This window comes from Gambusia affinis, linkage group LG02 (genome assembly GCF_019740435.1).
Source record: "Gambusia affinis linkage group LG02, SWU_Gaff_1.0, whole genome shotgun sequence".
NCBI classification, from domain to species: domain Eukaryota; kingdom Metazoa; phylum Chordata; class Actinopteri; order Cyprinodontiformes; family Poeciliidae; genus Gambusia; species Gambusia affinis.
This window is the reverse complement of record NC_057869.1, coordinates 5,426,697-5,442,888: the sequence shown is the minus strand read 5'-3', so window position 1 is coordinate 5,442,888 and position 16,192 is coordinate 5,426,697. Positions and strand designations below refer to the sequence as shown.

The 16,192-nt window shown below is 35.3% G+C and overlaps 1 protein-coding gene across 2 annotated transcripts in view; it reads right to left on the bottom strand.

The window, feature by feature from the left end:
- The window catches only part of luzp2 (leucine zipper protein 2), a 185,510-nt gene that overhangs the window by 30,834 nt on the left and 138,484 nt on the right, over positions 1-16,192 (bottom strand). For both annotated transcript variants that reach the window (XM_044142202.1, XM_044142211.1), the window contains exon 6: positions 4,147-4,209. In XM_044142202.1, coding sequence (XP_043998137.1) covers positions 4,147-4,209 — 63 coding nt within the window. The remainder of the gene's footprint in view (positions 1-4,146; positions 4,210-16,192) is intronic.

Below are 16,192 nucleotides of genomic sequence, written 5' to 3'. Positions count from 1 at the left end.
TCAGAAATGTATAGAAGGGAGTGCTGAGTATCTTGAATGTTTTCTTTCCAGTTTGAAAAAAGGACCAGCATTTGTGGTTTTATGTGATTGCTAAAGTGAAATAACTGATTCAGGCACCTGTAAGTGGCTTTCTTCGTTGTGTCTCTTTCGAATTTGGCAAGAGTTCTTTCTGACTTTGAGTCAAGAGATTATGCTTGAATAATCTCTTGGTTATTCAAGAGATTATTCTTGAATAAAAATAATCTATTATTATCAATTGGTTTCAAAACTATTCATGAGTAATATATCAATTAAGTATCAGGTTAGTGCCAACACATTCATAAACAATCTTTCCTTTTGATAAATAAGCACTACTCAAATTCAAAGCTCACAACTTTAGAACAACACTTTGTTTAAGAACCTTTTTTTAAATAACACCATTTTGTCTGGTATAAGTCTATCACCATCCCACAACCTGGCTTGGAAATATTAATACATTTGTCCACAGCCTCCTTTGTGTGATCCAGCTGGTTTTGTGTGTTTTTATTCTTTTGGTTAGGTCATCCTAAGAATTTAATCTAAATCTCATTAAGACATTTATCTGATGAGTTAGATGTATGGATCCGATGCCAAAATATCTAACTTAATAAAGAGTAGTTTATTATTTTACCAATCTTGAAAAAATAACCTCAGTTCCGCTTAAAGAAAATAAAACAAAACATAGAATTTTGCCACCATGAAGCTTCCTGATAATTATGATGCCCAGGCTTGTTTTTGTGGCAGACACACATCATGGGGTGGGAAAACAAAAAAAAATCCCATGATGAGTATTTGATTAAATTCACTGTATTTGGTGAAATGTGCAAACTCAACTGGACATCATATTTAATGAACATTTTACTGTTACATTATTTCACTTTACATTCACTTGTGCAGGAGATGTGTCACATTAAAGCTGGATAAATGTTTGAAATTATTTATCAAAGTGTTATGTTTTAACTCACATTGTGTTTTTTGTTGTGTTTCTCTTAGGTGAATGGGTGAGTAAAACGTTTATCCATGTCCAAAGGATGACTCTCATTTCTTGGAGATGCACTTGAAATCTTTGCATCACTTTATGTTTTTTTTTTCTTCTTTGCTTTCATTTTCTTTCATTATTTGAATTGATTAACTCAGAATTCCCAATGGCTTGAGAATATTCTCATTTAAAATTAACTTAAAATATAAACACTTAGCACCTAGACCATAATGTATTCAATGAATATAATAAACATGTAGAAGTAGCACTATGAACAGATGGTACATAGTCAAAATGTGGAGTTTTAGTAGGTGTAGCTCCTTGAACAACTCAAACAGACAAACTTGAGGCAAAAAAGGTGTTGCTTGTAATTACCTTTAGCAATTGTTTTTCAGGCTCAGAGACCATCTCTTTCTGTCAGTCTGTGGTAATTACAGTGCGATTACAGGTTCAGTCGGTAACCCTTTCCCTTAAAACATAAATAACTTTCTAGGATTAAAGTCGAAGCATGGGACAATTTCCTCTCACTGATTTACTTCAAAAGCCAAAGTCTGGTAAGGGAATTGAAGACAGTGACCTCCATCTACCTGTTTTCAGGAAAAGTCTGCAAGCTCTTTGCCAGCTTAAAGGCATTAAAGTCCAGCAACCGTGACTAGAGTTCGTTTGACAATAAGCAAAAGAATTCAGAGTAATTTTTCTTTATGAGTTCAGTTGAATAGACATTATTTGTATTATGTGCAGGGAAAAGTTATCCCTTTTTCAACCATTTGCCTAAAAAAAAGTTGGCTCAGTAAATAATGACCTGCAGATTCAATCAGAACCTTTTCGTTGCCTTTTTACTCTTTCCAACACTTGAAGTGCTCCAATCAGCCGGGCTCCATCGTAAAATGTGCCATCATCTTCTCAGGGTTTGAATATGTGATGATAGCAAAGATAAGCTATCGCTGGCAACATGTCAGTGAGTTCAGCTTGAAGATTTTTGAAGGAAAGAGGCCAGAATTTTTAACTCCAATTTTCTGTGTCTCAGTGGGAGTGTGGGAGCAACCTTAGCTTTGGAGCTGACTTCAGAGCTGATGAAAAGCTCCTCAACATCAAAAGCTCCCAAACTCAGTGTTCTCTTTGAGGGCTTTAGAGATCTAACTTCACGTGGTGTTGACTACTCAGATTAGTCCATTATTGCTGATGCAGTTCAAGCCAAAGGGGGATTTTCCAGTAATACAATTCCCAAGGTAATATTGATGCATGACCCAAAATTAATTATCCCCTCAAATTCCTTAATGCTGTGAGACATGACTGCCACGATGGAGAATTGTAAATAATGAAAACATCTTGAACTCTAGAGCAAGCGTTATTAAAAAATATACCAGAAACCAATGAAGTTTCATTTCATCGCCATAGAAAAGTTTATTTTTTTCTCTCTATTAGAAAATACCAAGTTTATTATGGTAACTAAAAGTCCAGCGACAATTTTCTTGTGATAGTACAAATGATTTAAATGAGTAGACAATGAATGAATGGAGAGACACCAGGCCTTGTAAAAGTACTAGGATCCCTTGAATACGTTTCTCTTTTATTCATGTAATCATTATATATATTTTTCAGACTATTGCTTTCAATGTGAGAAGTGGGACATATTTAACCACTTTTACTCTTTTCCCCCTAAATAAAATTAATTGCAGCTAATCTCCTTCAAAGTTCACTTATTTAGTAAACCAAGTCCAACTGTGTGAAATGTATTCCTAATTAAAGTCCAGCCAAGAGTTGAAAATTTATGTTTGCAGAAGCTTGCTGAGCTTGAACTATTTTGCAATTAAAGATGGGTAAAAATTTTTATGTATAGATGCATATTTGGTAGCGATCTACTTAAAACTGTAATTGCAGTAAAATGTTATTTTATAATGTATCACATCAGCCTTTCTAAAGTTAGATATATGAAGGGCTCTCATTATTTATGAGCTTTCTTTTTGCACACTAACATCAGCAAACTGGTCACAATTAAAATTCCCTCAAACTTAGATTTCACTTCAGAGGTCTGACCTAGAGTGTCTCTGTTACAATAGCAGTTATCAAGCTGCCCACATTATCGCTGTAAAAATGTAAATAATTCCATAAACTCTACAAGAAAAGGTCGGGAGTTTCACCAAAACGACCACATTACTATAAATGCTGCGATTACACAGCAAAAATCAGCTGTGATGTGAGCATGTCATCAGGATGCCTGCCAGACCCGCTGTCTTGTACAAGACTTCACGGCTAAATTACAGCATAAGCTTCGGTCAGCAGGAAGGTAAAAGGCAGCAGTCAAAAGCTCAAGGCTTCAATGAGGATGTGAACTCCCTGGACTGTGCTGACTATGGCAACTGGCAGCAGTCGAAGCACGAAGAGATGAAAAGTGACAGCGAAAATGACACAGACGAACCTCACTCAAAGCTGCTCTCGCTGCAACTATAGCTCCTCAGATTGCAGTGCACAGCAATCAAATGGCTGACAGTTAGGTACAAGTTGCTCTGAAATTCACTAGACAGGCAAAACCAAGCAAGTTTATGTCCATGTCTGAACTCTAGAAGAATGTATAAGTGACAGATAGAAAGAACAAAGTTAAGAGCTGTAGCACTTGCTGAGATCGCCTGGAAAAAAGACTGCAGATGCAAACAAGTACAAGTTGCTATGAGAGACTAATTCACTAACTATTGTTAAAAGTTATGTTGTAAATGATCTGCACTTTGAACCTAACTTCAACTTTTATGAACATTCCTTCCTGAAAATGTGATTATAACAAGCCTTAACTTCAACTAATGCTGTCAATACATAATGTTCACACTTAATATCGGTGGGTGGAGAGAGAACAAAAAGTATACAGAATAAGAACTTTAAATCATTTCTCAAATTAATTCAAACCATAACATACCCAAGGCTGAGTAGAATGTCAAAAGAAATTCACCAAAGAGATTTTTTAAAATTTGTTTTGTATATTCTTTTGTTTAAATATTTTAAGCTTACGTTTGGCAAATTTTTAAGCTGTTTTGTTGTATTGTTTGCTTGCAAGAAAACAAGTACTGATCATAATCTGAATTCTTCCAAGTCTGTTACCAGAAACAATAATATGGAGCTCAGAAATTACTGCCTATTTAAACAGAAAAAGTCCTTACCTCTTCAGCATATGCATCGCAAAGTTTGTTTCCAGAGAGTAGTTTATTTTTTAGGCTCTTGTTCTGAAAAACAGAAAAGAAAAAAAGGCATTAACTTCTGGACAGTATGTCCTTCTAGCTTCCTTTTTTTTTAGCTTACAAAAGCACTTTGACTCAGTGTGTTACCATTTGTTCAGACCCACATTTTGCTGCAAAGGAACTTTGGCAGCAAGTGCTTGGTTAGTTCTCATTTTCAGGCAAGACCAAAGAGCAGTCACAGATGCAATTGATTAAAGGGTTCACAGATGTAAAAGCTTTTGAAAGGAAGAAGGTGTAGTTCAGGGTTTCAACCTAGTTCAAGCTAGAATTAAAATCATTTGCAAACCATAGGACAGATGCAAAGTGTGAGCTGAATATTAAAATCTTGCAGTATGACATTGATGCACTAGAGCAAATTACAAAAGATTTGTTTCAAATATGAATAATCCTTTGTGAATCTCTGTAAACTTAAATAACTCATAAACATGTTGAACTTTTTAATCGTATCCACGTCTATGCAATGTGTAATTCACAACAAAAGAATGCAACCCAAATTTTTAAAAATGTGACTCTACTTTTTTAAATGCGTTATTTTCTCACTTGGAATCATAATACCATATAACAAAATAATTCATAGTTAAGTCAAGAAAGACCCTGATTTTTTTAACAGGAAGGTCGCATGTAAAGACAGCAGAGAATTCTGGCCACAGGCTTGATGTGAGATGACACGCCACTAAGATCTTTTCTCTGAAGTTGGTCTGAAAAGATCCACTCCAAGTTCTTTAAGGGGGAAATTTGCAAATAACACAGCTGGGAGAGAGCATGCTGAGGCAGAAGAAAATAAAGCCTGAAAGTGATAAGAGCAATTTAAGAGGAATGGAATTTTCCTTTATAATTGGCAATGATCTGTTAGTATGAGTTTTGCTTAAGTAACTTAATGCTTGGCCTAAAACACATTCAGATCTTGAGATGACCCAATAAAACAGCACAATCAGCCATGACAAAAACTTCACCAGGGTATATGTGGAACTAAAATTGGATTGTTCCCAGCATCTGCATTAGGGAGAAAGCCTTTTAGACTGTCTCTGTTGTGATTTAAAACTAAACTGACTATACCTCAGAGATGTTAGGAATGAATGCTACTTGGTAAAAACAAGCACAATTCAGGAAATATGATATATTACACAATGTCAATACAAGCTTTACATTTGTTTATATTTTCTTTTGTCTGCAAATACAAAACAGCAATATAAAATCACAGTATCTGCATGCTTTCATAATTTTGATGTTTTGTAAGGCTTTGATGTGTTTGAATGCTCTGTTATTCTCTTTTAGTTAAAGCAGAAAACATGCACATATGGATGTATCTGTAGTGTTTCTGTAAATCGTCTTATTACCTTCTTCTAGTGAAATCCCTTTGTAGAAAAATATGGGGCAAAAGATGTTGGGAGCTCTTTTGTTATTGTTTAATTCAGCTCATTTTAATGTAGTCATAGCACATTACTTTATATTATGTATATAAACTGAGTCTGTGCCTTCAGGTTCAACACATTCTGATTCCCAACCAGTCATATATTGACGAGTTGGGACGCCTTCTGACCATGTGTCACATATTGACATGAAGGGTACTCCTTCGTGTCACTCAATCATACATACAGATTCAGTCAATTGCAAGTATTCCCGTTTGATTCTAATTATAAAGCACTGCATTCAAGTTCACTTTATTATGTCAACATGAAAAACATTGGAAAATCCAGCTGATTACATACATTTGCTGATTTTGCAACAATCCCTCCACCTGAACAAAAATATAACAGTGGACTGCTGTTTCCATCAAGTCATTAATTTTGCAGCAATATTATATGGGACCTTTATATTTTGACAATGCAGATGAGAAAAAGGTTAGATTCATGTACTGTCTGTTTATTGTTTCTAAATTATCATGTCTAATGTTAACCAACCTAACGCCAGCTTTTGGGTCCTCCTCAACAACATACAAGAGATTTAGCATATGCGTTTCAGAACTGTGGATCTTTTTCTCACTGAAGTGAAAGGGGTGTGAATAAAAACAGGATGGTAAGATGGCATCTACACACATACATAAAAAACACAAGAGATTTTCAAATGTTTGTGTGAGAATAAAGACATCAAATAGAGCCTTTGCATACAAAGGTGAGTTGGACAGACATGTGATTGTTTTTTTGAAACCACAGGGAAAATTTTTTAAAAGAGATCAATTTGCCCCTAGAAATCTATGTTTGACTGATGCGTTTTAAAGCTGTATACCACATGGACACAGCTACTCTGACATAAAATGAACAGTCAGAATCAGACTTCTCGATGAAACATATGCAGTAAAAATACGCTGTTGGGGGGGAAAGCGTCTAGAGATAGAGAAATAAATAAGCCTTCAAGTCACAATTCACAACAAAGATGAAACAGTCCAGTGGCACTGTATTTACACACACTCCTCACCAATATGTGCACAGATTTTTGGAAATATTAACAAGCTTCTGGAAAAAAATTGAGTCTAGATTTAGCAATGTTAGGCCATATTCTTTGAAGCTGTCATGCACATTGCACGTGGTCATTTTGGAATACTTCAACACAACTACACACATACGGTTTACCAGAGTCCTCAACAAACACACTAGAGGCACAGTGTGCTGAGGTAATGAGCTGCATTGGCAGCTGTTTTGTGATTCAGTGAGGCAAAACTGCTCAAGCATCACTTCCACACAGGACTACCTTCTATCGTCCCTACAGTGGGACCACCATCTGAGGACATGTGGAACTGGCAACTATCGTAAAATGTGAGATAGCTTAGCCTCAGGACATACCGAGAGTGAAAATTAGATTTTTTGGAATCAGAAAGTCAAAGAGCATTATGCAAAATGAAACACACTGAGCTGCATGTGTCATAACGTGTTATTCTTTCAGCACTACCATCCTCTGGATCTAAAAGATTTGCGTACTGCTTGCTAATTCATTTATTTTCTCTGCTATCTTTATCTACTTCAGGGAAACTGTGGGGTGGCGGTGGGATGTGTGTGCATATGTGTGAAACATATCCCATCTGTCATTGGGTGAAAAGCAGAATATATAGTGAACAGAAAGCCAGTAGGTCAGAAGACCGAAATAGAAGCACATGAGACAACTTATTTACATGCATTCAATGATTAACCTAGAGTCACAATTTATATGCATGAATTTTGATTGTGATAGAACAATTGAGTAAGGACATGAACTCAATCAATAAATAAGAATCTTGCAAAAATATTGACTTGCAAATTATTGTGCACAAACCTTTAAAAATGAGCATTTTTATGAATATTGTTAACTTTTTGGAGACATTTTGGGAACTTAGAAATTCTTGTTTTACATGACAAAGCTAGTTTATGGAAAAAGGGCACTTTTAACGCGAAAGACTTCAATGTGGGAATGTTTTAGGATGAGTGTGGTTCAGGTTATCAGTTACACAATATTTCTGTGGGGACTAGTTACTGATAACACATGCTTCTCCTTTTTAAATCCTCATTTAAACTTCTCATAAAACAACAGCTCATACCAATGGCCATCAAATCTTCCTAGATTATGTCAAGATGTTATTGTGTGGGAGCTTAATGCAGGCAAGAATTTAGACCAGTTGTGGATTTGGAGGTACAGCACAAACAAGCAGAGGAATTAAGCCACAGCTAAATAAATGTCACTTCTACCATGTCTCTCCAAGAGGCAAATATAGTCATGTTGACAGTGCAGAAGGTTTATTGCTTTATGTGAGTGCCAGTTTTATCAAGAATTGTTTTTAACAAGAATTGTGACATTTATTAAAGAGGAATACCAACCATATAGTGCTGAAAAGGTGGCTGAAATAACGAAAAAATGTAGATCAAATAGGGTAATTTTAAAGGAGAGGGAGTTCATGCAGGATTTACTATTTTGAGCTGCATGTCATGTTCTAATATTATTCTCCCATCAAAAACATACAAAAAATTGCTTTGATTCTTTCAAGCATGCATGTTTGAAATATTCTTGAATTTCTGGCTCACTGTAGCAGTGCAGCACTAAATGCCCTTTGATAGTCATTTAGTGTGTTATACATAACTTATTATCCCCATCCTATGTTGGAAATTACTGATCTTATCACTAAACACAAGGGTAAGTGAATTTACCAGTAATTTGTTTTTACAGATTATAAAGTTCCTAAGTGTTCAATCTATGTAGTCAGATTTCACAGTACTCAACACTCATCAGTGTAGGGTCCTTTCAGCCTTAGTGTAAAGTGTGAGAAAGTAACTCTTCAAAAAGCAGGTTTTTCATTTAATCTCAGTCAAGTTCTGCCATTCACACCGAGTGTGAAAGTCACATGCATAATAAATTAAACCATTTATCATTTACATATTAAATATCCCTTCAAAGCTGTTTCCTCACAAATGTAGAAACTTTTAAAATATAAACAAAACTTCTCTGTGATGCTAATATTTCTATTTTCAGCAGTCAAATTCATACTATCAATGGCATGAACCATGGTTGACACAAATTAGTGCCACAAGAGAGGCGTTGTTGTCAAAACACATTTTCTCTTAAAAGGTCAGAGAGACAGGAAACAAGCCTTTATCAAGACGTTTCTTTTGCATTAGTGACTTAAAAGCTTACATACTATGAAAATATGCCTTCATGTTTCATGTCAATTAAAGCCACATTAAACACTGAATGAAAATGTTGTCTAAGTTTGTGTAGGACCGTCAAGCAAAACTTTCCCTTTTAAATGGCAGATATTAGCTAATATGATGAAACATTACTGTCAAGGAAACAATAGTCAGAAAAAATATTATTTAACCAGAACTAGGAATCTTACGCTGTTTACACCATGAAGTACAGCTGCAAATTCTGGAAACAATAAAACAGTAATCTAACTGTGAAAACCTGAGTTATTCTGATAAGTACATAGTGACACTCTTAAGTCTGTGCAGATACATTTCCTGGGCTATGTTGAAGGACCATAAACACACTTATCATGCTACCACAAAAACAAAAGAGAGAATGCAGATCAACAAAACATGTCATTTGTATAAATTATGGTCAAATGTTTAATTTACAAAATCCTAAGTGCTCCTTGCTAGGGTTTATTAGTGTCAGTTAGCAAAACAGTTGTGATGCCAGTGCAAGTGTTTTGGGGGAAACACTTGGCACAGATGGATGCACTACCAATTGTTGTCTTGTAGGCAGTAAAGATACATTTTATGAGGCGTGGACATCTCAGTTTTTCAAGCTTTACTACCTAAAGAGGATGACTGTATTGCTCTTTTTCAGAGTTCTCAAAATGTTGATTTCATGTACTATGCTCCTTTCTCATCTTTTTTAATACTTATCAGTTGCAAAACAAAACCAAAACATTTTTTGCTTAAATCCAGCAATAATTTTAGCTCACACAGATCCGACAAGTATTAATCTATTGGGATTGGCTGCTTCTCTAATTAATGCCCTCTTTGCCCAGTTTGTAAATTCAGATGGAAGACCATAGATTTGCAGTTGTGCAAAGGTCTGTGCATTTTTTTAAGAAAAGTTGCGGTTTATCAAGTTTTTTAAATCGTCCACTATTACTGCACAAGCCTGCATTAAACCTATCCACAACTTTAAGGTTGATCTTTCTGGTGTGTTCCCAAGTCTTTGCAATGAGACTTTTCACAGGACAGTTGTTTATACACTGATAATGAATTCCAAGCTTGTGGACTGTGTAATAAATATCTGCCTTACAATTTATTAATGTTATCAAATACTATGGTGTATTTTTGAGATCTTTATTTGAAGATGGATGGATGGATGGATGGATGGATGGATGGATGGATAGATGGATAGATGGATAGATGGATAGATGGATAGATGGATAGATGGATAGATGGATAGATGGATAGATGGATAGATGGATAGATGGATAGATGGATAGATGGATAGATAGATAGATAGATAGATAGATAGATAGATAGATAGTAACCATTCCTCATTTTTTCTACCTAATACTTAAGGGTAACTTTGTGTTGACCCATCACTTAAAATCCCAACACATTTCAGTTTGTAGTCGTAAAACTACAAAAGGCATTACTATTTTATGCCTTTTTCAATCCACTTGCTACTTGATATATTTATGGAAAAAAAAGGCTTCCCTCAGGTGAAGAAAAAGGTCTTCTGAAGTTCACAAAAGGATTTTAACATTTACATTTAAAATGGGCTTTGTTGATGCACAGCATGCTAATAAAAAGTGCTACTATGAAACATGAGAAAACTATGAGAAAACTAACAATGTGACATATTTTACTATAAACCTCATATGTACCATCCATCCTCACAATTGACATTAAATAAGTAACATGTTTATCTATTTTTTACAGCCATGTATTTGTTTGAGTAAAGAGATTAGGAATCACTTTCCCCAGAGATGGGGAAAAAAACTATATATACTGGTTCTGACATCTAAATAAATGAAATAAAGCCATTAATGTTATGCTTTTGATATGTAAAAATGGTGAGAATGACCTTATCCTTCACACTTTGAAAGCCAGTAGGACTAATAATTAAGAGCAAAGAGATCGAAAGCTGGATGAATTAGTTTCATAGCTTAAATTGAGCTATAAACTGCACCAAGCTGTGGTTAAAATTTTTAATGTTCACACAAACTTTTAGCTGTCTGTCTGTCCCGAGTTGATATTAACCCTTCATCTTTTTTGTTTTCCTTTTCATCTGTGCTGTTCCCTGTACTTTAATATATGCATGTATAATTAAAAAAGAAACATGGAAAATTCTGCCTGTTTGACAGCATCTGTCACATATTAATGAAGAGATTTCACACATAACAAAACCAATTACAGTCTATGTCACTGTAGACCAAGAACCAATCCCAAAGCATTAAAAAATAAGACCCTCACAATGCAAAAAAACTCAGATGGGGGCAAGTAGCAATGTATTTGAAGAACCCATCTAATATAGATTACTAACATTAGCAAAGCAAATGTTTGGAAAAGATAAGCTATTAAGAATGACACATCTCCAGATATCTAAGAAGTCACTTGTCAGCTTCACATAAACTTATCTTGGCAGTTCCTTAAGGACTCCTGAGGTCAAGGGAGAGACTATGCATAAGTGATGGTGCTTTTCTGTCACAAGTCCATTATTGTGGCACATAACTTTATATAGGCATAGAGTTTTTTTTTGTTTTTTTTTAACATAACCATTTTCACTTTCATTTTACTTTATGTTTGTACCAGGAAATAGACTAAGAAAAATGAAAACATATAGCACTAGTAGCTATAGCTTATTTCCAGCTTGTAAGGGCAGTTCAAACCATTTCATTACTTTTTCAAGTATATGTTCATATGCACCATATCACCATTAATATGCATTAAATTCTGATTTGATGGAAATATTTCTTGCATCTTCCTTTGACCTGACCATATGTGTCAGTTCCATTTTTTTCTGCAACGCCTTGGTGAATTTCTCATTTAATGAGTTCCAGTATAAGACATGCAACAAGGCTTAGGGCTATTCGAGAAAACAAGATAAGATGAACTGAAGCGATCCTCTTAGAAAACATGGAGATGCTCACTTCTGCTCATTCCTGAGCTGGCACACTGACCCAAACACTACTCATTCCGATCAATTTACCTGCATTAAGCTTTACATAAGCTAAATAAAAATGGACTTCTGTGGGATTGTCTCTCCATTTTACGGACTTTTTATATTTCAATATAAATTTGCCACTTATAAGAGGCAAAAAATCTGAAGAAAGCCTAAACAAATGTGAATTAGTTTCAGCTTAAATTGAACTACAAGCTGCATCATATATTGGAATAATGTTTTTCATTCTCTCAGCTGAAAAGCTAAGACAAAGCAAAATTAACAAAGGCAAAGACATTACAAGATAAGTTTAAACAAAACATAGTTATAAATTATATTTCCACAGTATGTATAATATATAAAGCATAATATATTAAAATCCACCATAATCCACCATGAATAACATTGTATTGGGGTTCAAGTTAAATGTGGACTATATTTTCTTGCCAAACTCTTAACTGACTAGCACTTCTGTGGTCTAACATGTGCTCATGTCTCCTCCACACCAACAGCTGTGAGAGTGGCGCTCGGGCTGAGCAGACCACATCATGAAGAGAGAACAGAAAACGCAGCATCTATTATGGGCTTTCTATCATAGGTTTTGCTAACACTTCAGTTTTGATTAACTCCTCCCAATTACAATGTGAGAGAAAAACTTAGTTGACACAATCTTAAAAAAAAAATAAATAGATTTTTCTGTCTCACTCAGCCTTACACCTTGTAATCAAGAAAAATGGCTGACCGAAGTCTTTGTCTTACTTTTAGAGATATGATTGGGGAGTAATGGGTTCATCCTGCAACCAGTAGGTAGCCAATTCAAATCCCTGCTTGTTGGGAGTGATTTAAGGGTCCTGTGGCGCCAATTAAATGGCAGCTCTGCTTCTTTCCAAGTACTCCAGGGCATCTGTAGCTGATAGGCAGTTTGCCAGCATCAGTGTGTGAATGTGTGTATGAATGAGTGAATGATTGACAGTAATGTGAAGTTCTTGGACTTGACAAAGTGCTACAAAAATTTTACCACAGTAACATTTGCTGCTCCATTGTTTTTTTTTGCTAAGAAGTTTCTATGAAAATTAAGAAGTCTTAATTAATAAAAGTGAAATTGAAATTAATGTCAATGTATCATAACAAACTCTGTTAAACCAGTACAACAAATTCTACTGGTGAAAAACACATCTAAAATGAAAGATAAACTAAACTTTAACTGTCACACACCTATTATACAGTAAACATTGAGAGCAGTAAAAGAAAAAAGTTACATTTAAAGTTTGTTCTTAAAAGAAGAACTTTTCATGCTAACTAACTAACTATATTCAGAAATTTTAAAATTAAAATTGAGAATGATTGAGTCATTGCATACAATTCTGTCCATCTGTATGCAGAGACATAGATACAAATATACATCCTCTGATTATCAGATCACATTTCATCTCCCCAGCTCCTGAAGGAGAATTGTAAGGAGTTCTCAGGGCCATAAGGGATACACTGATAAATTTTTTTCTCTGAACCAGAGCATTGTTAAGAAGGGAGCTCATTTTAGCAGTTAGGTCTCTTTGTAATCCCACTGAGATATGGTCATGCACCATGTCTCATGAACAGTGGTGAGCATTGAGACTTGGACTTATAAAATAAAAAATAAAAATTTGTCTTCTAGCTCATCTCTTTCTTTCACATGAAAGGCTACAATACCCCCATTATGGGGAAAAAACAACCTACTCTATTCATCTCTCTTTCCAACATACCATCATCCATGAAGGCCTTAAGATAGGTAATCTACCTTACTTGGGACAGAAATTAATCCATCACCTGCTAGAAGGATTCCACCTTTTTCCAGTTGAGAACTGCAATTTTAATCTTGCAGAACCCGATTCTCATCACGCCTGTTTCACACTGAACTGCAAACTGCTCCATTGCATAATAATGATTGTGAATAGAAGACACCCACAAAACGGAACTTGAAGCCAGGGTTTTTAAACTGTTAATGACTGTACTTCTCCGTAAAAGCCACAAAATGAGCAAATTAACGATGGCAGAATCCAAATCCCACACAAAAAACCTCGACTTTGCGCTGAAGAAGTGGACAAAGCACTCTCCTCAGAGTATCCAAATCTGAAAATGATATATTCATACATCACCTTCACATGAAACCCACATCAGACATAATTGTAAGTTCTCTTAATATTCACATGACACCAGCACATCTGTGAGGCTAAACAAAGCGGGTTCACTGTTCCTCACACTTGGTGAAAGTAACTCTGCTCCCAATTCATCTAAGGTCCGACAGTAGGTTAACAATGCCACAACAATAATTTTGTTATTGTTCCTGAACAATTTTTAATAGTTTTGATAAACAGTGTTCTGATGTACCACATAGCTATAGTCAGACAATAACTGTGCAGTACACGACTACACAAAGGTAGCAGTATTAACCTTAAGTGTTCAATGTTTATGTGAAACATATCTGTGGGAGAAATATCAGCCATCTACATGTTGCAGGTTGTTGCCTCACTGGTTTCTGACTCTAAGGTTTTCACTCCACTTTACATAACAAGCATAGTTGACAACTATGTCCGCTGACTTTCTGCCGTCCACTACTATATTTTGCTAACTGCTTTTTGGGTGTCCGTTGACAGACATAGTGGGAAAATGTAGCTCTTATCCCCAACTGGAGAAAAACACTGCAGATCCTTGTTTTGTTCAAATACAAAAACAGTGTGGGGAGAAAAAAGGTTCCAGAATTTTGACATTTCTGTGATTTATTATGCAATCCAATCTGTTGGTATTGTAAGAGGTAGTCGTTAGTAAAGTAGATGCCAGTAATGGAATAGGGTTAATAATAATCTTGTCTGAAAAAACAACAAAAAAAAACAAACTAGTACTCACTAGTCTCTTAGATGCATTTATACATATTTATGTGGTGAGAGCAGTTATTTACATAACTATGGCACATCAGCAATATGATTCATCTTTCCAACTACTATACATCTAAATTTCACTGCTAAAATACCTATAATGGTTATGTTTTTAAACTACTTTCTAACCTGACACTACCTCATAGTGTCAAAACAGTTTAAATTGAAACAAGCTCAGTTTTGGTTAAAAAAAGCCCTCAGCTAGAATAAAATAAAAAGAAAAATGAAAAAAAAAATCATTTCGTTTTCTGAGCAACAAAAACCACAATAAATCCTTCATCAGTGTCAAAGGGCTTATGAAAATAAAAAAAAACCTTATCATCTGCACTGAAATGTCATAGTTGAATATGAAAGGAAACTGGGTTCTTGTCTAGAAACTGAAGGCCAAAAATCAATATCCATGGCAGGCTGTGAGGAATAAAGCTGCCAAGTGACAGCATGACGTCAGTACTCTGAACACAGGGAGTCCATCTTTACCTCTTTCAAACAAGTTCGTAAAATCTCAGCTGCAGTTCCCGAAAATCAACCAAAGTTTAAAATGTAGTCTCAGTAAAACAATGTGGAGCATGCCACATTTATAATCCCACTGAAGAAAGTGTTATGCATAAATGTAAGAGTTGGCAGCAGGTGGCTGCGTTACTCAGACACCCCACACGCTAAAAATGAGTGAGTATGATTTTTCTCTTGATGCCGATGCAAAACTCAGAAGTGCCTCTTTGATGGCGGAGGCAGTTTGCCGTTGATTGTTTTCCTGCTTTTACTGAGAAGTTCAGGGGTTACAGTGACTCACTTATGAAAATGTTCACTTATGAGTCACTGCTGTAAAGGACAGCTGTACAAACATATTCATTCTAACCTCTGTATCAGAAATCCTGACAGCTGATGAAACACTTTAGGGAATTGTAAAATAATAATTTACTGTATATGTATATATATATATATATATATATATATATATATATATATATATATATATATATATATAGAGAGAGAGAGAGAGAGAGAGAGAGAGAGTATATACAGTAAATATACAGTAAATTATTATTTTACAATTAATTAATTATGATTATGATGATTCCACAGTGTATGTAAAGCACTACACACAAAAACTACTGTTTCACAGTAGAAATCCTGGGTAATAGCCTGCTATGTCACTTAGATCTGTGGTTTTCTGCGAAGGAGTCAAGCTCATATTCGACCCTCATTTGAACTCTTCTTTCCTTGGGATGAAAATGTTAAGCTTTACTGGTTTTTGCACTATTCAGTCACATTCAGTCAGTAACTAGGGATATATTTGAGAGGTTCCTGGTATCCTCCAACAGTCCAAAAACATTACTGTTAGTTTGGGTGGTCTCTCTAAATTGCCCTTGGTTATGTGTGTGTGTGCATGGTTGTTTGTCTCTGTGATGGATTGATAACCAGTACAAGGTGTACCCTGCTTCTCACCCAGTGATCGCTGGGGATAAGTATCACCCCCCGAGAACAAGGTCAAGCGGGTAAAGACA